General features: G+C 38.2%; 1 protein-coding gene across 1 annotated transcript in view; it reads right to left on the reverse strand.

Annotated features, from left to right (window-relative positions):
• Positions 1-4,648: 4,648 nt before the first annotated feature.
• Positions 4,649-27,136, reverse strand: part of opn4b (opsin 4b) — a 29,667-nt gene continuing 7,179 nt past the window's right edge. Inside the window, exons 2-11 of the mRNA XM_059532302.1 lie at positions 25,831-25,973; positions 25,493-25,626; positions 14,239-14,442; positions 13,912-14,083; positions 13,499-13,663; positions 12,547-12,654; positions 11,036-11,219; positions 9,617-9,829; positions 7,751-7,816; positions 4,649-5,704 (exon numbers count right to left, since the gene is read on the reverse strand). Coding sequence (XP_059388285.1) covers positions 5,519-5,704; positions 7,751-7,816; positions 9,617-9,829; positions 11,036-11,219; positions 12,547-12,654; positions 13,499-13,663; positions 13,912-14,083; positions 14,239-14,442; positions 25,493-25,626; positions 25,831-25,973 — 1,575 coding nt within the window. The 3' untranslated portion in view covers positions 4,649-5,518. The remainder of the gene's footprint in view (positions 5,705-7,750; positions 7,817-9,616; positions 9,830-11,035; positions 11,220-12,546; positions 12,655-13,498; positions 13,664-13,911; positions 14,084-14,238; positions 14,443-25,492; positions 25,627-25,830; positions 25,974-27,136) is intronic.

A 27,136-nucleotide genomic window follows, 5' to 3' on the forward strand; every position in this document is an offset into this window, starting at 1 on the left:
TTTCACTAAATACTACTGAAGTAACAGAGGCATTTAAAGTACTAAGGTGAAAAGACAAAACTGTTGAATATTAACGAGTATCATGTCTTGTCTGGTTCTAAACGTATGTGCTATTTTAAAGCTTTTTTTGTTTTGCTTTGTTTTTTTTTACTGTAAAAAACACAAGTAACAACTCAAACCGTTTGAGTAAACCGATATCCTTAAAAACCTGACAAATTAGGTTTGAGGCAACTGATTGCCTTAAACCATTTAAGTTTAAAAACTAATAGTTGTGAGTACTAGTTGTGAGTTCACTGAAAGAAGATATACATTGCAATTAAATAATTAAGTGATTAATTGAGTGATAATTGAGCATTAGTGATGAACACCTGCTGTTAACAAACAGAATTACTGAAGAAAAGAGAGAAAGGAACTACAGACACAGCCTCACTAAAACCAGCTGCTGTTAACAAACAGAATCACTGAAGAAAAGAGAAACACAAGAACTACTACAACTGACTTCAGACACAGTCTTAGATGAAATCAACTGAAATAAAATACATGAAATCTCTCAAGATCTGATTAAACAACCCCACAAACAGCATCACCAGCTCCACTTATTAATAACCAGACTGACTTTATTTCTGTCAGACATCTACAGAAGATCTTATTGAGAATTAACTAAGGTTTAGATATTGATTTATTGTTTCATTTGAAGTAACCATGTTAGAGATCAGTGTTTGCTTTAGTTGGGCTCTTGACCCTTGACTTCTGTCTTAGTCTTTTCTCTGGCTGTTATAACCATGTGTTTCTAAAACACATTTGTTGTAACTCAAAAGCCCAGAAGAAATATCATCAGGTGTTAACCTGTATCTAGGTGTAGGTTGTTATACTTTATATATGTGATGATGATAATCATCAATTATTGAACTGTACAGAATCTAATCTCTGATGAAATAGTTGTCTATTTATTTGGACTGATTATAGTAAAAGTAATTCTAAGAGCCAGTGGTTCTGTGATAATCCGTTAATATAAAGGACATTCCAAACAGTTTGGTCTTCTATGGTGTCAATTAGTCACACACAGACATCAATAATCAGCAATGAACCTCAACAATCTTGACCATAAAAAAAATGCTGCATAGCATGCTGGGAGCCATGGATGAGTTTTGTACAACAATAGTACCCAGCTTGCATTGCAGCATGTTTTTTTTTTTTCGTCACCATTGTTGAGGTTTATACTCTGATAATTGATGTCTGTGTTTGACCAAGTCCTGCCATAGAAGAAAAATGTATGTTCAAAATGTTTGGAAAGTCCTTTTTATATTAACTAATGATCAAAAAAACACTGGCTCTTAAAATAATTTTTACTATAATCACTCCAACTAACACAACACATATTGCATTAGAGATTAGTCGCCGTACAGTTCAATAATTGATGATTATCATCACATATATAAAGTATTACAACCTACACCTAGGTACAGGTTAACACCTGATGATATTTCTTCTGGGCTTTTGAGTTACAACAAATGTGTTTTAGAAACACATGGTTATAACAGCCAGAGAAAAGACTAAGACAGAAGTCAAGGGTCAAGAGCCCAACTAAAGCAAACACTGATCTCTAACATGGTTACTTCAAATGAAACAATAAATCAATATCTAAACCTTAGTTAATTCTCAATAAGATCTTCTGTAGATGTCTGACAGAAATAAAGTCAGTCTGGTTATTAATAAGTCGAGCTGGTGATGCTGTTTGTGGGGTTGTTTAATCAGATCTTGAGAGATTTCATGTATTTTATTTCAGTTGATTTCATCTAAGACTGTGTCTGAAGTCAGTTGTAGTAGTTCTTGTGTTTCTCTTTTCTTCAGTGATTCTGTTTGTTAACAGCAGCTATTCATCACTAATGCTCAATCAGCACTTAGTTAATCACTTAATTACTTAAATGCAAAGTTTTAAAACATACATGGTTTAAATCAAGGCTATCTGTTTACTCAAACGGATTGAGTTAAGTTACTTGTCGGGTTTTACAGTGTGGAAATTGGTAAAAAAAAAAAACCCTTAAAGTTTATTCTCAGCATATTTATCACAGTGCTTACCATATCCAAGGATTATCATCATCTAACACCTGCACAGATGGTTCCTCTCCTGACCATTTATACACAACAATTCTACAGAAATGAAAGAAGTGTAAGATTTACTCAGTCAGTTTCATCAATCTGAAAATTCGATTGCCAAGTAGCCAATGTACTGAATGGATTGTCATGAAAGGACGTGTCATGTTCTTTAATGTAGAACATCAACAGTACATAAAATCATGTATTTTGAATTAGATTGCACATTTGACATATTTTCAAATTTCCGAAACCAAAAAGCATAAATATAGGTTTTACATGCAAGTATAACTCATAATACTTAGAATTTTATGTTTATTAACATTATAAATCACTCATCATCCAATAAATTAAAGTAAAATCTCACACACACATTGCGAGATGGATTAAGATTTGTATGCTTTCGGCCATCCAAAATGTGCATGAAGAACAGCTGTGATGAAAACTCAGTAGCACCACACAAAAATTACTGATTAGGAGAAACAATATGTAAAGAAATATAAATACAAAATACCAAAGTAGGACTATAAAATATGGTTTTGCAGCAGCCCCGACATAAGGTCAGCAGAGATACTCAGATCATCTCTAATTTAGGTCAGAGAGTCCAGGATATACTCTATTATAAATTGGAAAAAAAGAATGAAAAAGTCAGTGGAATAGAGTTGTTGACTCTTTAATCCTATCTCCAGGGGCCTGTGACCTTGTTCAGAGCTCATTGTAAGAGTCAGAGTGAATCTTATATAAATGCAGAGCCACTTTCCACCAACTGCTTACATACATAGTTATAGGCTGCTCAAGGCTTTTCCAGACCATTGGGAAGTAGTTTATGAGGGGGAAATAGCTTTTTTACTTTCTTTTTTTTTTTTTTTTTTGATGATGAAATGGATGAATATTTACAAAAGGCTTCAGTCCTGAAGTGCAAATTGCCAGATAGCAGCCATCAGCACCATCAGCAGCCTAACAGTCACACGTTACCATCTAATCTGGACCACTTGACTAAGAAACATTCACAAGCCTACATGTTTTCAGTCCCTTTCCATGTTAGAGAAGCTGCTGAGGTGAGGACTGTATGAATTGATTGCTGTGGTTTGCACTGTGGAAGCTGCTGAGTGTCTTAAGCATCATACATACTCTTCACAAATGGTTTGAATTAATATGCAAGAATCATGAAGCCACAGGTTTTTCTAGGACAATTATAAGTGGAAAACCAACTAAATATCCATTATTTAAAGCAACTGTAAGCAGTTTTGTGTATTTTTGTGACTTTGGAGCCCCCTACATTTAAGTGAGTGGAATCCATTGTCTAAATATATAACTAATACATATATAATGTAATTACACTAGGTAGTTGTGCATTGGTTAATGTTAAATTAATCTGCCATTTGCAGGTGCATTGGTAAACAGTAAATCAATTAAAATTTTACAATGCAACTATTAATATAATAAGGGGTCAACATCAGAATTGAGTCAATAAAACAGGAAAGGGAAGGGCAGTGAAGACGTGACAATGTTATCACAGATAATATGTATGACCTGGTGGCTTTAGCTGATAAGATAACTTATCATTTATAACACTTGATTATGTCACCCGACGGCATCCAGAAAACAAATCACACGCAAGTCAGCAGACACACTATTGACCTACATGATAACTGTGAGTGACTGGATATACAGAATGTGTTCACTGCTAAACGTGTCACCGCTAAATGAAGAGTTGCTTATCAGGTGAACATTCTGGCAACATCAGTAAATATGCAAACCAAACTTGTCAAATCATAAACTCGTCTATGAAAAACACTTACCATCAAAATTAAAAGGTAACCGTATCTCTCAGGAGAGATAGAGAGAGTGACAGTGCATTTGAACTGCTTCAAAGACCATTATCTGAGATTGTGTAGCCTATGTAACTTTGACAAAACAGCAGCCTTTAAAAGCAATGGAGTGTTTTGGCTGAGCACTTTCCCAAAACTAATCTTGTTAAAAGCGTTTTTCCCAGATGCTGGCATATTAATCCCACTAAAGCATCTCTGAAATCCAGCAGAAAGGCAAATCTGCATCTGAAAGGTACAGTTCATTTAAGCCACGTGCTCTGAGACCAGAATTTAAAAGACAATTTTTCACAATAATATGGGTTACTGTAGACTGCATGGAAAGTGAGGTTCATTTCAAATAAAATATTTCTATCAAAGTAGCCTTTTTTATATTAATAAGAAAGCATGCAGACAATCACAACTATGAATATTCACATGTGAATAGTGAAACATGGCACAGCACAAAAACATGAGAAATCATACAGTCCAGATCATTTGTTGAGCGCACTTTCTCATTAACATTCAATAATATATATACAAATATATGCATTGGCCATATAGTGCTGGGAAAAAAATCTACAAATGTAAGAATAATTGGTTATCAAAGTGCTTGTTTTTATTATGATGTTGTTGGGAATACCTAAAACTCAAAGCTGAAGTGTTTAACTTAAAAAATTAGAGTAGTATAAAATTTAAGATTTTTCCTGTTTTTACATTTAGATTAAGTAAGCCCTAGATAACAGCAAAGGTAAAGTCAATTTGTTAAAAGTATTGATAATTGTAATCTTTATCAAATCTGAAAATTAATATATATTTTTAGACAGTACATTATAATGTTATGATGCCTAAATTCACTTTAATAATTCTGAATGACTGATTTTAGTTTTATTGTTTTGTTTTTAATATATTTTAATGAAGTAGCATTAGAAAGCATCAAACATTTATCTATATCAGCCATTATAATTAAAATAGTTTTACATACAGTATATACATAAACAATTACACACATTACCTTTATAGAAACATTAAAATATCCATGTTTCTGTCTTAGAGTGATTACACCTGTAGACAAGACTCTACCCTTCATTGAATTAAATTTCAGGCTATGTAAAAAATAGGGGTTTGAAAGTTCTCGTCACATTGTGTTATTTTTGATCTTCTGCAGACGCAGGGAACTGTTTATTCCTATGGCCTGCAGCACAACTTTTTTATGGATGAAGCAGAGATGGATGTATCTAAATACATATTCTGAGCAGTGTCAATCCATAACTGAGACACTGATCGCTGCTTTTCCCACAGAACTGTCATATTCTTCCCTGAGAGGAGATGATTATCTCCACACCACTGAAAGAAGCCTTAAAGGGGATCCTCTTTCAAAAATAAAAAGACCCTGTTTACCCCGTAGCCTGTGGTTGCCCATTTTTCACCTCAAAACAGGCAAAAGTACAACAAATACAACACAGCCAAATTTGAGGTGTCAGCTGTAACTGCATGCAGGTTCATTTTTGAGCCCTGTGTAAAGGAGACAAAAAGGAGGAAGGGATAAGTCCGATGACCAAGAGTCTGTTAAGATGGTGTCCTGAAGTATAAATAAGTAGTAGTGCAGCAAGTATTCAGTCAATCCCACAAGTTTCCGCAGTGACAGAGGCTGCCTCCACCGGAGCACCTGGGAGCTGTGTGGATGGGCCACCGCTGCGCCCCTCTGAGAGGAGGGCAGGACTGGATTCTGACGTCACAATGATAGAAGGGATCCGGGCCAACAGTCTTTTCTCATCCACGTTCTCTGAGACTATATTTGCCTTAATGTGACAGAGAAAGGATAGTCAATAAGCTGAAAATGTGGAAACTGATAAAACTGTAGAATCATGTAACATTACATCTGTCACTTTTGGTAAATTATATGCATCCATGCTGAATAAATATGTGTGTGTATACCTGTTTATGCTACATCGTGAGGACCAATTGTCCCCACAAGGATAGTAAAACCTGAAATGTTTGACATTGTGAAGGGAAAATTATTGTTAAAGATAATAAATGAACTTTATCTGAAAGTGTAACAATCCAAACAGGTTTTCTGTAAGGGGTAGGTTTAGGGTAGCCTGACTATGTCAGACTTCGTACTTCTGCTCAATTTCAGTTCGCTTCTGTACTGTACACAGTCTGAGATAGCAAACCATCTCCCAGTTTTCCTACGGCTCCAAACCAGCCGGCCAATCAACGAACAGAGGGCGGGAGCTAAGAGCTGTGACATAGATGCTAAACTAAGCGTAAGCGCCGAGGTTAAGATTGTAGTTTAGTTTAGGGAAATCGAAAACAACAGCGGACATGGAGACACGGGATGCTAATCGCTCTGTTGTGGAGAATATTCCCAGCATTTGCCAACTGAAGCCGAACAAGAAGAGTGTTTGTTTCTGGTTTTGAATGGAGGGATCCATCACCCTGTCGGGAGTAGTTGTGGCCCTACTCCTAACAGGTTTTGGGAAAAGTTTAATTTATCAACTGTTACCGATCGTCAACGAGAAACTGGGGAGGCAGAAGTCCAGCGAGGCGATAATTGTGATTGTCGAAACTCGCTCGATGATTTTGTTTTTGCAGCATACCTGTGTTTACAGTGGAAGTGTGAGGCGGCTGAGCATAGTACACGTCATAGCCAAATGTTATGTGACTGGTTTATGATTTTAAACTTCAGACAACCCCCCCCCCCCCCAAGAGAAAGTAAACGCTTGTCAATTATGCCCTTCCAGACTCTGTCTATGAAGCAAAGCGAAGTTTGGTATGACCAGGCTAGGTTTAGGGTTAGGATATAGAAAATATTGTTTGGTCAGTATAAAAGTAAAAGCAGTCCCCACAATTCACAGAAACAAATGTGTGTGTTTTATTAATATGTATACTTCATGAGATCAGGCTGGGAGTGCATAAGCAGGTATTAGACTTGCTTTTTGGAATCAATGAAAACTCCCACAGTGCACTGGCACCCAAATCTTGCCACAGTCATGTTGATGCTCAGCAATACAGGAATGTTTTTCAGCTTGATCTGCTGAGAACTTTCTGGACTAGAGTTTGTGTTTACATTCACCGACAGGTTTGCTTCCCGTCATCGCTTCTAGCATTGGGTTCCAGTCGCTACAGTGTAGCTTGGCCTCTCTGATTAACACTACTGCCTCTCAACACAAGACAATTGGATGCCTAATTTGACCTTGTGGGTTGGTTTTATATAAAGTCTGGTTTTTGTGCATCTCTTCTCTCTGATGATCAAGCTATAGTTGTTTTCTTCTTCAGAATGTGACTAATTGATATCTTGCATGCTTATTATGTATGCTTAACCAAACAACTCCTTCATAACACAAAAGATTAATAAATAGGAACGTATACCACCATTGAATCTGTTTGGAGGAGACTAGTGTTCCCTGAAGAGTTTAGTAAAATTGTGTTTCACAAATGGAATTTCAGTCCCATATTAATCAAACACATCAGTGTTTTCTCTTAAACAACCTCAAAAAAAAGATTACAGAACAAATTAAATACAGTTTTTTTCAGCGTCCTCTGAGAAATCTGCTCCAGGAATATCGAAGACTGTTGCATTATTATTATTTCTCCTCCTATATTTAATCTTTCTTGAAAAAATGTCATTCAATTCCTTCTCTTAGTTACATAATCACATAGTTACATAATGGTTTTGTGATGCACAGACCTTGTCTTAAATCCACTTCCAGACAACAGACACTTGCATGTTAATAACTACAGAGATCTCCTGTTTATGCATATGAAGTGACTGACATCATATGTTAATAACTGTAACTCAAACATAATTAAAAAACTAATTCAGTCCAAAAAAGAGCACTTACAGAGGACGAGAGACAACTGGACAGGCTGACCTCAGCCATGGAGATCTCATCTTTGTCGCCCACCGTCTGAAAGAGATAGATTTTATGATTAAGTTTTTTCACATTCCTAAAGTTCAGATCTTTAATCACTGATTAAGTTAGCTCACTGCCAGTCATCTAGTGTTTAAAATGGGCTGTGACCAACAAAAACTGAGGCGGAAGGGCAAAGCAAAAGGTGCCACCCAGTGGATGCACTAATGCCGTTCATCTTGATGACATGGGATGAGCTTCTGTTTATGGGGATTATTTCTCTAAAACCAGCAGATTAGAGCAGGAGAATTAAGGCAGGCTTAATCTCAATGTAATGGACCCTCATTCGAGTCTGCTCTTTAAAGAAACGCCCGCGCACTGACCCACACTATATCTACATCTTTCCCTTGCTCTACTGGCTCATGACCTGATTAACATTATATTAACAAAAGGAGCCTTTGGGAGCCAAATCAATGTGATTTGACATTTATTCTTATAAAACTTGTAAAAAAAAAAAAAAAAAAAACGTTTTTGTGACTGGAAACTAGAAACAATGTGACATTATATATCCTTTTGACTGGTAAATGATATGCTTAAAAGTTGGATTTGTCTCAGTTCATTAACATGATAGTGTGATTGTCTAACTATTTCTCTTTATGTTGTATGATTGCTCCAGTGAAGCAGATCAGTGGTCCTCAATGGTGGGTCCCAAAAAAAATGGGTCACTAGTCTGTTCTGATAAAGCTGAGAATAAAAAATAAAAAAAAAAAAAAAAAATTAATAAAAAATTATTCCTCTTTATAGAAGTTACATAAATTCAATTTAATAATCAAAATATAAAAATTACATAGTAAAAATATTTTTTAAACATGGTAAAAAATTTTTTATTTATTTTTATTCAATAATAAATAATGCAGGACTGCACTGGTTGTCCTTATCATTAAAAATTACCAGCTCATAAGAGTTAGGAATCCAATTATGCTGGCTGCACTTTATGTGTTTGATTCACTAAAAATAACTGGCTCACAAGAGTCATTCGTTGTGTAAAACAGATCATACTGGCTGCGCTGCATGTGTTTGATTCATTAAAAATGTCTCATGAGAGTCATTCATTTGGGAATCTGACTATATTGGTATTGCTATATGTGTTTGATTTACTAAAAGGAACCAGTTCATAAAAGTCATTCACTCTGGAATCAGAGTACACTGGTTGCACTGTATATATGATTCACTGAAGAAATCGGTTCATAAGACATTCGTTTGGGATATAGAGCACACCAGTTGCACTGAATGTTTCTGGTCGTATACTGCTCTGTGCTGAAGAATCAGTAGTGATGCCATTGAATAAGCAGTGCATGACTCTCTGTCAGAAAATTGTAATACAATTTTCGATAATAACTTTTGATAATGTTAAGTTTCACTTGTGATGTATCATTTAAGTGAAACTGAAAATCTATCATTATTCAGCAATACCAGTACCGGGCTAAATTGAAAAAGAGCTGTGGTGTAGATCTCAGAAAAGTGATAGCTCCGTTTCATCTAAGAAAAAATGGTGAAGCCCAAATCTCCCTCAAAATTCATTAATGTGCAGTCAAAAGAAATCACAGAAAGAACATCATTAGCACATATAACCATGCACACTCTTGTCATTTGTCACAGAACTATGATGATGGAAACTGTCTTCAAGATATGAAGGATGGAATTAAATTTCCAAATGAATTTTAAATCTGATGGAGTCGTTTCCTGTCTGAAATGAATGTGGTCTTCCTAATTGCATATATCAAGGTGCACTGAGTGAGCTGGGAAGCTTTTGATTAATGAAATTAGATATAACACTTCTTGAAGACTCTCACTTACGCTGATGTATGTACAGGTCCGGTTCAAGATTGGCTCAGCTAGACTCTGGGCCGAGGTTCTGTCGAAGATACCCGAGTCTCTGCTCTTGACATTCAGCCTCAGAGAGCTGGTGTGCTTGAAGTCTGACAAATCTTTACGGATATCAGATGAGACCTGACGACTAGCAGAGCGTGAACTCACGCTGGTGAGATCTGCCTCTGTATCTGTCCAGCCCTGTCCATAAACAACACACACACACAAAAAGAATAATTGTGAGGTTGCTGTTACCTTTTGGATGAGGAAGGACAGAAACATACTTTACACAAATGCAAACGAGAATGCTTGGCCACTTTTCACCTAAAATGTTTAATTTTGCCATCATACTATGGGTGTACGATAAATATCGGCCAATAATTAATGCACATCTCGGCAGTTAAGCCGGTTCTCTAATCAGCGGTAAATTCCATCAGGTGCATAATTTCCCAGCTGTTACTACACAGAGCCGTTGTTAATTGACAAGCTGCGCAAATCCACGTTCATCATCACCATTGATTTGCGCAGCTTGTCAGTTAAACACCAGCTCTGGAATTTACTGACGAGATGCGCATTAATTATCAGCCGATATTTATCGTGCACGCCTATCATATACTCATCGTTATCTTTTTCCAAATCTGTATACACCTGATGACAGAAATGATGACAGAATTTTAATTTTTAGATGAACTATTTGAACCCTTAAAATGTACTTTACATGCATTACTGAGGTGGTCATACTTATTTTTAGGTCCAATTCTTGCTATTAACATACCATTAACGATGACTTTAGCATCAATAAACTCTTAATTTGCTGCTTATTAATAGTTAGTAAGGTAATTGTTAAATTTAAGTATTGAGTATTAGGATTAGGGATGTAGAATATGGTCATGCAGACTATGTAAGCACTAATAAACAGCCAGTTTGTTAATAATAGGCATGCTAATGAGTAACTAGTTAATAGTGAGAATTGGCCCCTATACAAAAGTGTTATTGTCTGTTATAATCAAATTCTCGTGGAGATGTCCTCATGCAGCTAATCCAATGTGCACAGTACTTTCATCACATCATTAATCACAGGGAGAGAAATCATCAACAACAACAACAACAAAAGCGAAAATGCTACAGAAAGTGAACAAAATGCCACAGTTATTAGAATGGTGTCTACACTGAATTCCTCTGTTAGTTATCTATTACCTAACATTTGATATATTGCATAATATTCTGTTCTTGGTCTATTAAGTTACAGATTGGCCATTTGATTAAATTTCAAAACTCAAAAATCAATTTCACGGGACTATTATCACTCCCTAACAATTTCTGACACTTGTTATATTTTTCAGACAGAATTTGGGTTCACAAACATGTAGAGTTTACGTTTAAGCTGGCCTTAAGGTGTTTTCTTACCGACTCACTGTCAGACACAGAGGACAAGCGTGTCTTTCCGGCACGGTGCATGTTGCTGGTCTCTGAGGACTGGCTTGTCAAAGTAGAGCGTCGTGTGGACATAAAGCTACTGCTGCTGAACCGGTCTCTATGAGGCACACACAGCAGGACTCCCAGACATGGTATATACTTTGCAATGGCAGACCTGAAAGAAAAGTGATATGTGAAAGAAGGACAGGAACACTGAGAGAGGAAACTGCATACTGCAGTTCATATCAGCTTTCCATAACTTTCAATGAAATATTAATACCACTTTTGTTTAAAATAGCCTTCCATTTTTAAGGGGCAAGGGAATTTTGAACTCATAGTGTCCTATGTCAAAACCAAACTTGACAGCTCAAATCAATCCTTCCCAAGGCTCCCATTATTTCCAGGTGATAAGAATGGGTAAATGATGGCCTCATCATTTAGGTGCTTCATCATGAGGCATTAATCTTCAGATCTGTTATGAGCAGCACATGGCCTAATGCATCCAGAGCAGATCAATCTGAAGTAAATCTGACTTTTAAAGGTCAGAATCTACCTCTGTCATCTATAGGTACTTGTGCTTGCACTCTGTACACAAAACCGCTGATCGTTTTGGGTTTACCTGGCCTTGAAGCACGCAGCCTGCATGTTCATGGAACAATGTTTCATTTCACTGGACAGGTCTCTTGGTATTGGAAACTAGGGTGTGTAATAAACTGGAGCTGCTGGTTATTGAGTTGGCTGTGCTTCATTGCTTCAATATGCAGCCAGGGTATTTCAATTTTAGTGAGCAATGTAAAATATTGCCAGGATTTGATTTTATAGATAGAAATTTCTTACAGTAAGATACAAATAAATAAATAAATAAATAAATAAATACACAGTTTGGGGTCTGTAAGATTGTTTAAAAAAAAAAAAAGAAATTAACACTTTTATCCAGCAAGGATGTATTAAATTGATCAAATGTGTCAAGAAAGACATTTAATGTTACAAAATCTTTCTTTTTCACATTAATGCTCTCTTCATTAATGTTCTATTTATCAAAAAAAAAATCTATAAAATGCAGCACTTTTTACAAAATTATTAACAAGAAATAAGCACCAAATCAGCATATTAGGATCACGTGACCCTAAACACTGGAGGGTTAAAAATTCAGCTTTGTCATAGAAGGAATGAGTTAGATTTAAAAAAAAGAATAGAAAACAGTTGTTTTAAATTGTAATAATATTACTATTTTTACTGTAATAGCTTTGTTGTGCATAAGAGATGTCTTTCAAAAACAATTATAAATTCCACCTTAAACTTGTAAACACTAGTGTGAATTCAGGATTTTTCTATAAATTACATATCAGTTATTTCTTGCTCTTGTTCGCTATGAGGTCACAGTATAATTCATATAATTGTAATAATTTGTCAAAAAATAGGCATGACTATTTATCATTCTCATTAAATGCAACAGAATAGACAACTGTTGGTAGAAAGGTTTATGATGAGCATCGTCACACCTGTATTTGGGGTGAGTGATGGCATAGATGATTGGGTTATGGATGGCAGATGCTTTGGCAATCACAGCAGGCACAGAGTTCATGTAGGGTGTGAGCATGTCAGCGTAGCTGTGGAAGGAGTGAGAGGACATAACATTACACATCATTATAATGCTTTACTTTTATTTAACCAGCAAGACATCGCCTCACAGCTCCACACAGACATATTAGATTATGAAGAGGCGGTAAATGAGTTAAACCATTGAGTCCTTTGGAAATGAAGCAGCAGGTACGTGGCGTATGTAATCATTAACCTGTCAAAGGGAATCTGATGAAAACAGCTCAGTGAATTTTTATTCACAGTCTGTGACATATTTTTCTCGGTGAGGGTGGATGGAAGAAAACAGTGATGGAACAAATCACGTCTTTACATATATGTTATATTTGAAAGTATACAAAACGTTTTTGTCAGCAATTTATTTGAAGTATCCATATTATATTATATTAATTTAGTGCCACAGTTATCAAAAAAGAAAGTTTAATCGCTAGCTCCCTAGCTACTTATAACTAACTTGAAAAATATCTGCTTCTCACACGAAACATACTATACCTCATAATGATTGAGAAATGGATCATTTTTTATTTAAAGCTATCTCTGCTCTTTTTAATTTGACATATTTGCGAGATTCTAGACAGTTTTTGCACTGTCTGAAAAAATAACAAGTTTAAAACTTTTTTATTCTTGCACTAACAGTGAATAGTGTGTGTAGGCATAATTACAGTGACACGTGAAGTATGACTTTATTCGTCAAATATTTAGCTGTTTTAGTCGCCACAGGTAACTATAAATAATAAAAAAGCAATAAATAAAAAAAACAAAAAATAAGCTGAAGTCAACACTACTTAGCTTACATCATCAAGAAGGACGTAATAAAAGCACTGGTTAGTGGGTGCAAGACATACTGATTCTCACCCAGCAAAAGCAGTAAGAGCCACACAGGAGTACGGAGACCAGGAGATGACATACAAAAGGATCACTATGAGTGCTATCTTTGCCATCTTCCATTCATTTTTCATTCGATGCATCTTCTTGATAGAATCTCTGGGTCCTCCTTCTCCATTGATTTTTCCCACAGCTCTGTTATTCCCATCGTACAGATGTGTAAACAAACAGATAGATACAGTATACACAAGAAGAGACAGCATAACCAGTTTACAAAGCTGAGGTATTTGTATCACTAAAATATAGTGCTAATCTAAATCAACTCTTATTGATAAATTACACTCCTCTTTTAATTTTTTTTTTTTACTGAAAAACAGTATTTTTCCTCTTTCCAGCCCAGAAACATGGTCAAATGTGCTCATAAGCATGGTAAAAGCATGTACCTGTTGGTATCTCGGATGGCCCTGAAGATAAAGAAGTAGCAATACATGATGACAAAAAGTGGGATGAAGAAAACAAAAGTAAAGAGCAGCATTGTGTAGGCTCGTACAGAAGGACTGAAAGTCATGTAATCCCATGAACAGGATGTCAGCAGACCTTCAGGGACATACGCACCTGAGAATATAAAAAATGCAATTACATGCTGCTGCTTCTAAAAATGAGGAGGTACAATTTCCTTTCTAACAAATGAAGCATATATACATTATATAATCTTGTATTTCACAATTAAATGCCTTTCTTTAAGTGATTGAGTAATTGAAAGCACTTACTCCATCCAAAGAATGGAGGCAGGCTCCAGCCCATAGAGTACACCCAAGCAGCAGAGAGTATTAACAGGGCTCGTTTGCGTGACATAACTCCAATAGAGGCCAAAGGACGAGTGATCACAAAGTATCGATCTACTGCAATAATCGTGAGTGTGATCATTGAGCAGATACCAAACAGAGCGCCGCAGAATGCATATAATTCACAACCTGCGGAGAGAGAAATACACTGTAAAAAGAAATATGCTGAAGGAACCGTTCACCTAAAAATTTTAAAATTTTAAAATTTAATCATCATCAGTTTGTTTCTTCATTGGAAAAGATTTGGAGAAATGTTTCAAAAGGAGGAGTGTCAACAGTGTTGGACGAGAGAGGACCAGGCCTGGATTTTATTTTTGTCTTTTGGTTATGTTTGTGCACGGGAGTCGTCTGCGAGGGGCTGTCACGCTTTTTTGTGTTTATTTTATTATTAAAGTTTTATTGAAATGTTCACCGGTTCCCGTCTCCTTTTTCCTGTGACTACGAACTGTGTTACATTGGTGCCGAAACACGGGAGGAAGGAGGGACACGCTGCAGGAGACCTCTTGCCACTGTGGTGAATCTGTGGTGCCATCGAGCTTGGCAGGGCAGTTTTCCGCCATGGACACTCAAGGCGGTGGGCCTCGCTGCTGCCCACCTGGGATGTGGAGGGACGGCTGCCATCAGTGAGGGAGTGGAGGAGTCGTCACCATTCGCCCAAGCCCAGAGCCTGCTGCCATTCTGCCATGGTGGGGAGGAGCAGGGAACAGGGGACTCCTGCCGGCTGCCTGAATCCGGAGGAGTCATGCCGTCCACTGAGGGCTATCCAGTGTCGCCACCAGGCACCCCGGAAGAGTTTACCCAGCTGGTAGAGGACCGAGTGGCAGTTTGTGTGGGTACCTTCTCCTTTTCTCTTGCCTCGTCTGTCTTTCCATACCCCCAGGTACGCCACGGCCGCCATGATCGGCTCACCAAGAGTGGGGAGTAGAGCACAGTTTTGTGGGTGTCGCGTTTCTGTTCCCATGGCTCTTGGCCCCAACCCTCTTGTCATAATGTCAATTGAGGGACTAGAGGACCAGTGGACTAGTGGTGTTTGGGAGGCCGTTTGAGATGAAACCCATTGAAACTCTTGCAATACACATTGAAAACCTGTGATACAAATTGAAACACTTGCACATACATGTGAAACACTTGTGCATGCATGTAAAACACTTGCTCGTACATGTGAGACACTTGCGCATACATGTGAAACACGTGCACGTATGTGTGAATCACTTGCGCATACATGTGAAACACTTGTGCGTACATGGGAAACACTATATATCTATCAATATAAATCTGTGCATATATATGAAAGACATGTGGTTACATAGAAACTCTTTGCATTGACTGCACTTTTGAACATTCTCGCGTGTGAGAGAGCATAAAAATTTTCAGTGTGTCCAGAAGTCGTTTCATTGCAACCGGAAGTTTAGTTCATTTGCAAACAGAAGCATGGTTTTTGCAAAGAGTTTCTATGTAACCGCATGTCTTTCATATATATGCACAGATATACAGTGTTTAACATGTACTGTATGTGCAAGTGTTTAACATGTAAGCGCAAGTGTTTCACATGTATGTCAAGTGTTTCAATGTGTATCGCAAGTTTTCCATGTGTATCGCAAGTGTTTCAATGGGTTTCGTCTCAAACGGCCTCCCATAAATGGTGTGGATTATTGTGATGTTCATATAACCTGTATTTAACTCTCATTCTGACGGCACCCATTCACTGCAGAGGACCCACTGGTGAACAAACAATGTAATTTCTCCAAATCTGTTATGATTAAGAAACAAACTCATCTACATCTTAGATGGCCTAAAGGTGTGCACTTTTTCAGCACATTTAGATTTTTAATCCTTTTATGATTTTCATAATACACTGAATAAATAATCCAGTACTGCATTAATAAAGCAAGTCCTTCATATTGTTTCTTCTTCACTGTATGAGTAATAATGTAATGTAGTAGTAATGTGGAGCAGTCATGGCCTAATGGTTAGAGAGTCAGACTTGTAACCCTGAAGGTTGCAGCTTTGAGTCTCAGGTCTGGCAGAGGGATGGAGAATGAATAACCAGTGCTCTTGTCCACTCTCAATACCACGACTGAGGTGAGACCCTTAAGCAAGGCACTGAACACCCAGCTGCTCCCCGGGTGCCACAGCAATATGGGTTTGTGTTCACTACTGTGTGTGTACACTTGGATGGCTAAAATGCAGGACACAAATTCCGGGTATGGGTCACCATACTTGGCCACACGTCACTTCACTTTCACTTTGAAATCATACTACTCAGTCCTAATAAAACAACCACCTCAGTGAATCTTCTGTATAAAAATAATAAGACTGGAAAATGGCTTTAGATAAAAAAAGAACACATTTTCCTTATCAACATAGGAATACTAGCTAATTTATAGAAGCTACACATGTGGGCAGTGGATGTGTAATTATAATAATAATGGGAAACCCTATAACCCTGTGAATCTATAATTGCTTTGGAAATGTCACTAATGTGAACAGGTTTTTCATTTTACAGACTGTAAAAAGGTATATGTTTAAGAAACTGTAATTGAAAAATCCCCATATTGACCACTAATTAAAATAATGCTGGAAACCTTTGCTTGATTAGCCTTGGCTATGAGAAGACCTGAGAGATCAAGAATATCACCAAACTCTTTAACACTGTTTGAATATTATGTATGCACCATTCTAAAGGGTTTTATTTTTGCAATAATCACTGACTCACTGCACACACTGCTTAGTAAAACCTGCTTAGCCACCTAGCAAATGCCTAAATTAATGTAATTAACACATATTGGATTAATATTAATATTATACCCAGCCAGCAATGACATGTGGGGCCCAGATGGGTTAAGTACGGGTTCCATGGTTACTGTGTGGGCATGGGCTTTGGCTGGGTGAAATCAGCGGGTCCCATGTAGGTTTTGTAGTATGAGTCCCACATAGGAAGCCCATATGAGCTGATTACATGGGCCCCATAAGTAGTGATGTGTCATTCGTGAACGAATCATTCTTTTTGAACGAATCTTTTAGGTGAATGAATCGTTCTCGTTCACGCAATCCACTGACTCATATTTCTCGTTCAATGAAGTTCCTCCCTCCACAGCAGCGCGGCGCTATTAGCAGCGCATGCGCAGCTCAGTGAACCGAGTAGCTCCATGAACTGTTTCATCCTGTCAAAGAGTTACTCAACCTCGAGCCAATAGCCTTCGAGTATGAGATGTGACAGAGCATGTGATTTTTGAATGTAGTGAACAAATTCGCCCTTCACTGAGCGAGTTTCATATGAGTCTGAACTAGATCTAGAGATCTTATCGTTCGTGAAGGAAATGACTGAACTGGTACATGTCGTTCATGTACGAGTTGAATGATTTAGTACATCTCATTCGTGAATGAAATGACTGAACTGATACACATGTCGTTCGTGAACGAGCTGAATGAACGGATATATGTCGTTCGTGAATGAAATGAACTGGTACATAGCTTATCTTGTTTGTGAACGAAATGAATGAGAGTAAACCGGGTCAGTCTGCCATTTAGCATGTCAATCTTGGAAAATGCAAAGCGCAGTTACAGGTACTGTGCACATACGCTTGTTTTGATATTTAGCAACTCCACGTTTAATCCTCGATTTATGAATGTGAATATATAATATACAAACTGTCTTACCAAACAATTAAAATGCTAATTAGGCAAGAAAACCTTGTGCTTTGTTCATCTGAACAACTTAATTAGACTTTATATATTGAATGCGATTATACAAACATTTTAATACGTTCGTTGACTAAAAGACATAACACATAATACACTCTTTTTTTGCCGCCTGCTGGCATATTTTGTGTAATACGAAGAAATGATCACTGAACGAATCAGTGAACGATTCTGAACGAATCATTTTGGTGAACAAACTGAAAATGAACGAATCTCTTGAAAGAATCATAATTTCCACCACTACCCATAAGGGACAGGCATGGGCCAACTGGGCATGGGTTTGAACTGAGAACACATATATTGGTCCTGCATAGCACATTTATGGGCAAAGTGGGCATGGGTTTGAACTGGAAACACATATATGGGTCCTGCATGGCATATTTATGGGCCAAGTGGCCATGGGTTTGAACAGGGAACACATATATGGATCCTGCATGGTGCATTTATGGGCAAAGTGGGCATGGGTTTGAACTGGGGAAGCATATATGGGTCCTGCATGGCAGAAGCGCAAAGTAACTATGTAGGCCTATTGAGTTATGTAATAACTTACAGTCAGAGGTGGAAAGTAACGAATTACATTTACTCGCGTTACTGTAATTGAGTAGCTTTTTTGTGTACTAATACTTTTTAAAGTAATTTTTTAAATCTGTAATTTTACTTTTACTTAAGTATATTTTGTTTAAAGTATTGTACTTCGCTACATTTTAAAACACATTAATTACTGAGTAAAAAAAAAAAAAAAACACACGCTCCCTGGAAACTACGTCAGTAAATAATGGGCAGGAGGGCAAACTGGCGCTAAATCACAAGAAAGATGCAGACGGTCAAAACAGGCGTTAGTGGTGCAGACACCGCAGAAAACGAAACCCCGTCATATTCTGAAGTTGAACTCGAAGGAAATGAAGTGAACCCCTGGCCATACGTATGCTCTATTATGCAGTGTAAGCTGTACTTGCCTAGGAAGACCAAACTAGCAGCTTATAAAATCTCGACAAGACATCAACCCTTCGCAAGAAGAGGTAAGCTAAATAATTGCATCGTTGCATTGGTGGTTAAAATGAAGCTTTGACATTTTAGCAAGAGGTTTTGCACAAATTAGCCAAAAAGACAGTGGTGAGGAGTGTGCTATATATATCATCTGCGATAATATCATGTTTTTTGTTTTAATGATGTGCGCGCTTATAGTGCGTTCTTTCACTGTGTGATTCAGTCTCCTAAAATGCATTTAGAATGATCACAAAATTGAAGATATAGGGGCAGAAAATTCACATATTTATATAATTTCATACATTAAATCAAAATCACACAAAGAATGCCGTCTTTTCCTCCAAAAATCATCATGAATATATACATACATATATATATAACAGTTCAGTAAACAGGTTAATTAAGAGACTTGCATTTTAGACACCATATTGCCTTTTTTAGCTCTATTTCTACAACAGAAAATAATTCCAAACACCGCCACCAAAGCACAGTTTTGCGTCTCTGAGCAACGTGACAGTGATTCGTTCCTGAATGAATCAACCGTTTAAATGATTCGGTTTAATCGCAATGACTCACTTATTAACAGTGACTTGCTGACACATACTGGCCATTTTAATATCACATTTAAAGTATCTTTTGATTTTTTTAAATAATTAATTTCTTATCATTTCAAATGAGTATTCAACATTTTATGTTTTGTATATCAAAACATTATTCATGCAATTGTAACTGCAGGTTAAATGCATTCTTGTCCTGCACTAAACAGTGTAATACATCTAAATGCCACTTCCAATGAATCTTCTGCATTTCCTCTGCATTAAAAGATGAGTTTTTTGAAACTGATTTGCCTGGTAACAGTCCAAATGTTTTATTATTCTAAATAACTGATTCCTTTAATTAAAAACAACTAGTTTGAGATTAATAGACCTATCCCAGGGGTGTCAAACTCAGTTCCTGGAGGGCCGTAGCCCTGCAGAGTTTAGTTCTAACCCTGCTCCAGCACACATATCATGTAGTTTTCAAATAAACCTAAATGATTAGATTAGCTGGATCAGGTGTGTTTAATTAGGGTTAAATCTAAACTGTGCAGGACTGTGGCACTCCAGGAACTGAGTTTGACACCCTTGGCCTGTCCCATTTTTGACTCCCTCCCACTGTTAAAATGTAAATAAGTAATTTTTACTCTGAGTAAATTTTAAATGAGCTACTTTTTACTTTTACTTGAGTTGATTTTTAGACTGGTACTTTTACTTGTACTTAAGTAAAATTTCATTAATGTAATGGTACTTTTACTTGAGTAGAATATTTTTGTACTCTTTCCACCTCTGCTTACAGTACAATTTTTAGTAACTTGTAGTAACTCTACATGTAGGCTAATCATGCATGTTGAGATTGAGTAATTGTAACTCAATACATTTCAAGTCACGCTAGTTACCAAAGAACAAACATTGCATACATGTAGATCTTTTGCCAAAACAATCCATCAGTCATTTTTGTTAGTCGTGCAGAAAATGAAAAATGTAACTTCCCAAAAATGTAAAAAAACATAAAAATAGGTCAAATTTTACGCTGTGTTGATTAGGGGACTCTCAGAAAGGTTGCAGGCCTACCGTAACACTTCAAATAATAGTCCAGGCCCAGACGCTTCTCACTTGGGGCAGAAACACATATTTAGACAACTAGGGATGTTCGATATTATCGGCCGATATTGGCTTTAAAATTAAATATCGGTATCGGTATAAAGATCCTTACAGAGCCCACTTTAAGCCCATAGGGGCATTTACAGTTGAATCCTGGTGCAAGCCCACTTTAAACCCCTTTAGGCAGGTGGGGCCCAAATGGGTCTGTTACCCAGTTAAGAACCACATAAGACCCTTACAGGTCCCACTTAAAACCCATATTGGCATCCACGGCTGTCCCTAGTGTGGATCCCGTGTGCAAGCCCATTTTAAACGCCCTTTAAGCAGGTGGGGCCCAAATGGGTCTGTCATGAATTGCCCAATTAAGACCCATGCAGTACCATTACAGGTGCCACTTTTAGTACATCTGGGTTTCCAAAGCTTGTCAAAAGCTTCAGTCAAGAGAAGTTTTTGGCGAGAGCAGGTAGCGTTCAGGCTGTGTGTTTTTCCCTGCCCGCAAAAGAAAAGATATTGGGGTAGGGACACATGCAGTTCATCTGTTGTCTGCTTGAGAGTTAAGAATGCAGAATCAGTTCTCGAGGGAGTTGAAGGCCCGTGATGCGAGCATTTGTTACTGCTTTGCTTCACTCTCAGAGGGCTTTCTTTGACGAGTGAGCCTTCACTGGCTCTTGCATGACTTAGCACCACTTTCGCAGAGGTGGAGGGGTGGCTGTGCTCACGGGTTTTGCTTTTGGATCCGGTGGAAGGAATGTAGACGGGCGAGTCCCTATCTTCTTCCTGGGCATTATGCACATCTTCCCACATCGTGACATAGACATGTGGGGCCATGTTTAAATAAGGCATTTCAGGAGGGTGTGGTTGACTCTTAACTTTTATAAAGAATAACTCTTTGGATTTGAGACTTTAGTCTTTGCAACTTTACAGATCTTTGTCTGCCAGAGATATGCGCCAGCGCATAGGAGGAGGCCAAACTCTGTGTAGATTGGGCCTTCACAACCAGGGGACCCGGCTCACCTTGGGAATGGTATGCCAAGGCGATGGCATAAACTATCCAGTGGGCCAACCTCTGCTTGGAGACAGCCTTCCCCTTCTGCTGACCTCCAAAGCAGACCAGGAAATGCTCAGAGCTTCTAAAGCTCTGGATGCAGTCCATGTATGTGTGAAGCGCTCTTACGGGACACAGCAATGCCAAGGCTGGATCTGCCTCCTCCAGGGGCTGCGCTTGCACCTGGTCTCGGGAGGGAGTGGTGGGAACCACTCAGGACAACGTGAGAGTAGGCCAGCCCGAACACAAGTAAATGGTCAATGGACTGCATTTATATAGCGCTTTCAACAGACCCCATGGCCATCCAAAGCGCTTTACAAGTTGCCTCACATTCACCCATTCACTCACTCATTCATACACCGACTGCGGTGTCAGCCATTCAAGGCGCCATCCAGCTTGTCGGGAGCAGCTGGGGTTAGGTGTCTTGCTCAAGGAGCAAGGTGGATCCGGGGATTGAGCCACCAACCTTCCGGTTTGTAGACAACCTCACTTGCCGAAAATGCTTGGAGGTCCCCGACCCTCTTGATGGAAGTGAGCGTGACCAGGAGCACTGTCTTGAGAGACAGGAACTTAAGCTAGACTGAATCCAACGGCTCAAAGGGACAGACTTTGACAGGTCTACCTGGGCTTCCCCGAATCGACTCCAGATCAGCTGGACCGTCTGGGTATGGAGTCACCATTCCCCGGGAAAGGTGAGCTGTCGTGAGAGCGCGTCGGCTGCACGATTGAGCTCCCCTCGTAGAAAGACAAGGTCCAACCAGGGGCTGAATCGGCTGCGACACATCGGTGTAATGGTGACACGATGTGTACCGCAGCGCCATGCCCATCTCGGGATTCAGGAGTGCAACCAGTGCTGAAGTGGCGTGGCTGCGGCTGTGATATGTCCCAGGAGCCTCTGAAAGTGTTTCAGTGGTACCACTGCCCTGCCTCTGAAGGAACTCAGGCAGTTCAGCACTGACTGGGCATGCTCGCTGGTGAGCCGTGCCGTCATACTCACCGAGTCTAACTCCATACCGAAATAAGATGCAGAGGCAGCTTGGCCCGCAGCACTGTAAGCCTTGGCAGCCAGAGTGGCCGACAGCTTACAGGCCTTGGACGGAAGACGCGGACGATTCCTCCAAGTGGCGGCGTTTTGAGGTCACAGGTGCACCGCAAACGCTCTCTCCACCTGGGGAATGTACACATTCCCCCCTCACTACTGCCTGGGCAAGCATGGCCGACAACTCCAATTCAGATTCGGCAGCAGCGACAACACCCGAGGGGGCAGCCCTGATGAAATCCTCATCCTCGGGCGGTGCACCGAAAGACACAAACATACACAATAAACTTGTTGCATACAGACATACCTACTGTATACATACTCGAATATACATATCCTGGGGAATCAATTTGAATCAAAATGATTTGCTCTTTTAGAAACTGCTCTTTTAGTCTAAGCGCCCAGGGGAATCGCCGTCACAGGGACACCGCTGTACTGCGCCGTCACACCAACCAAGAACAGCTTGGAGACAAAGATGAAAAGCTGTGTAGTGACAAGCTGCATCAACTACTCGGCTCCGCAGCAAAAATCTAATGAGTGGATGCACCTGTCGCCCTATTTATACCCGTTGGCATGGGGAGTGGCTCAGGTAAGTTAAATCCACTAGCCAATTCTAATTGGCGTTTTCTCTTAATCTCAGAGATGGTTGGCCTCCCAAGTGAGACCCCATATGTCGTTCGACATAACTTGTAGTGACCGACAGATAGGGAACTCACTTATCAGGATGGTATACATTTGTGAATTATGTTTTGTATATTTGTGCAAGTGTTTTATATGCATGGATATGTATATTCGAGTATGTATAGGTGTGTCTGCATGCAACAAGTTTATTGTGTATGTGTGTGTGTTGTTGTAGGTGTATATGCATGGATCAAGTTTATACATAGGCCTATTAGTGAGTGTCTATAGGTCTATGCATGTGTCAAGTTAATATGTATACGCAAGTTATTCACAAGTGTACAGTATGTGCATTCATTACTAACATAAGATGTATTTCATATTGTGTGCACGTGTATTTCAGAAATATATTTTGAACATCCAATAGTATTCATGTATATGTGAATAATTTATAGGTGTATATGCACTTGTTTTATGTATGTATTGATAAGCAAAATATAATAACACTGTGGATAAAATATTGACAAAAAAACTATATGAACAATGTATGGCTGCTGGGGGTTGTAAGATTGTGAATGACTGAAGTGAGTGGGTCACATTTCTCTTCACCATCTTATAAAGCTGCTCTACAGCACTGTGAGGTGGTTTTATTGAACATCATTCAGAGGAAGCACAGCAGATCTCTCACACATTCCTCAGGTTGAAGAGAGACCTTAAGAGAGTTTGAGTCATTCCACTTCATCAACCATACAGCAACTACTTCACTTCAAAGAACACACTTTAAGTACTTAAAAGGTTTGAAACCTAAACAAGACCATCAGTGATCAAGGGATCTTCAGATGACCTGACATTTTCTGTTTTATATGTGGCATTATTCGAAAGTCTTATATTAGAGCATCACATTAATCCCACACATGCTACTGCATGATGAATATGTAATCATGCAATTGTTGTCCTTTCAGGAGGGGTTTTTAGGACCAATACAAAATAATCCCAATAATATGTTTAACAGAGTTTGAATGAAAGGTTACATCTCTAATATATTGACTTTGTAGGGAGCTGTTCAGTCATGACTCAGTCATGACTAACAACTATTCTACACAGGTGTCAGATAAGATGGAAGTAGGGAAACATTTAATATTTGATAAATGTTTTATAATAGAAATGTTAAACTAACGAAAGTGTATCCAGAGATGCAAACTACTCAACTTTTTTATTATTATTGAAAATATGTTGTCATTTACGTGATGAAACTTTGTAACAAATAGTTAAAAATGGCTCAAATATGCTAAATGTCTTCTGGGTTTTAGGAATACAAACTAAACTAATGTAAAAAAACTTTCTACTAAAATAGAATAAGGTACTTTTTAAATAATATTTGCTATTATTACTGTAAACATGGGTTATAAAAACTGATTGTAGCATTAAACAGTCATTCAGTTTACCTCTGATCAAATTTTGACTGATTAGTAAAGAAAATGTCTGATTTTGCATGTCTGGTAACAATATAATGCAATAATACAATAAACAAACAATGAGACAAATAAAAATAATAATAAGCTTGTTGGTTGTGCAAAAAGTGTCAATAAAACAGTTTATTTTAATTAATGGGCTTTTACAAAAAAAATTTTTTTATATATTCTAGGAAAATAAATGTATAATCACCACTGTTTACCCTTCAATAATAACACACTGGAAAAAGCTTGATAAAGCCGAACCCTAATTTATTAATTTTTTTCAGAGCACTGATTCATCTAAAAATCAGCTTAATGAATCAAAAAAAAATTTCCAGAGTTTATAATTGCACATTTTTTATATACGCCTGCAGATTTTGAGAAGCCCCTTTGCATTGTAATTGAAATATGTTCAGGCTAACTGAACTCTGATTCATATCTACATCGCTTTGACCTCTGTGGACACTAAGGTGTTTCTTCTCCTTCACAAGGATATACAGATATGCATCACTGCATAATCCCTCTCCAACTGAGATCCTTTATCATTATCTGTTATACTTTCTTCTTATCCGCACTGGAATCAGTCTCATGAACTAACCCTGTAAAGTTGACTTAGCATCTGTGCAACTATGAAATCCTGGAAATGAACCAGGGGTTTGATCAATCACGCATTCTTATCTGACATCTGGATTACCTTTTTCCCCAAAGATCCATCGCTTGTGCAAACTGGTGGTGAAGAAGATTGGCGTCTGAGTGACACACATCAGAAAGTCAGTGACAGCTAGATTAATGATGAACATGTTGGCTGGTGTTCTCAGACTCCTGCTCCTGAAAACATACACAAAATAAATGTCAAACGCTACAATAAAAAAAAAAGAGCTCAACCATTTCTAGTAATTGTTCTTGAACCCCATTTTGAGAAACCCTGGTCTATATCTTAGCTGTGCAGTGCAACAATAACTCTAGATGGGCAGATCTAACCAGGATTTAATTGGTTATCACACAAACAACATACAGTATATCTGGACTTACTTGCAGAAGGCATACATGACCAAGAAGTTTCCCACCATGCCAGTGATGCCCACTGCCAGAATGACAGAGCCGATGGTGTAGTGAGCGTGGTCTGGAACATCCACTGTGGGGAAAGGATGTCGAACATTCTGCACCATTGCCACCTGTGCACAGCAAGAAAAGAAGGGGAATGCCAGGAGATCATTTCAGATGAGCACAATGTGCTACATTTACACATAAAGGACACTGAATCTGAATACTTGAGCTTCACATTTCTTATAAAGTTATAAATGTCTTAATTTTCCAATAGACCAAATCTTATCTATAATGCCTGTTTAATACCTCAATAGCCAGCAGAGATAGAATTAAGCAGACATATTTACTGTTTTTGAAGTGGATTGTGCTCTTTAATTACATTGGTGTGTGGAACAGAGAACACATAAAAGCTTTTAAAATGGCAAGCGGACCACCTTTTTCATTTTTTGCCCTTGAGTCAGACACAGTTCTTAAGAAGCAATTAGAACATCAAACACTGCTGTTCGATATGTCAACATCTTAGTCGGTCACTTTTAGCATCAATTTTTCCATTTATACTTCTATCCATCCCTGAGTAACTCTATTGACTCGAATGGCTAAAGCCAGATACAAGTAGAAAAGCTAAAGCAAAGCTAAAATAAAACAAGTAGAATTGACACTCTGTAGGTCACTTTTATAGTTAGAGCATACAATGGGTGAGTAATGCAGACTAGCAAATCAAGAGTGGCAAACATTCACATGGATAAGGATGGTTGAAAACTTTGGAAACTTGAAATGAAAACTTTGTTTTCTGCAAAACATACATCTCTAATTTTATACATTTCGCATCAGACCTGAGAATTATGTTCTCCAGCATGATTTGAGAATGATCCAAATGCATCTTATGCTTCAACAGAAAAACATCTGGCTATCTGTACAAAGACTTATGATCAATGTCACAAAAAATACTGAAATGAATACAATAGCACAGTATAGAGTAGACAGGAAGGTTAGAGGGAGAAAAGTCTTTGAGCCAGGATTCGAACGAACTCCGGATGCCCATAACACAATGGCATTATACATCAACACCCTGCCCACTAGGCTATTAGCACCAAATATACAGAATATTTTGAGCAAAAATAACAATAAGATTGCTCTTGTTCTAAGGCCCCTGAACAGCATATTGCCTTGTGCACCCCAGTTTTTTTTGACCACTGACACTGACCCAATTGAGATTGTAGATAGAGTGCCAATGGTCCATTTTAGAGATAGGTGATGGTGATGGTAATGCACTTATAAGTCTGCGATCTGC

This window comes from Carassius carassius, chromosome 40, assembly GCF_963082965.1.
Source record: "Carassius carassius chromosome 40, fCarCar2.1, whole genome shotgun sequence".
Taxonomy (NCBI): Eukaryota; Metazoa; Chordata; class Actinopteri; order Cypriniformes; family Cyprinidae; genus Carassius; species Carassius carassius.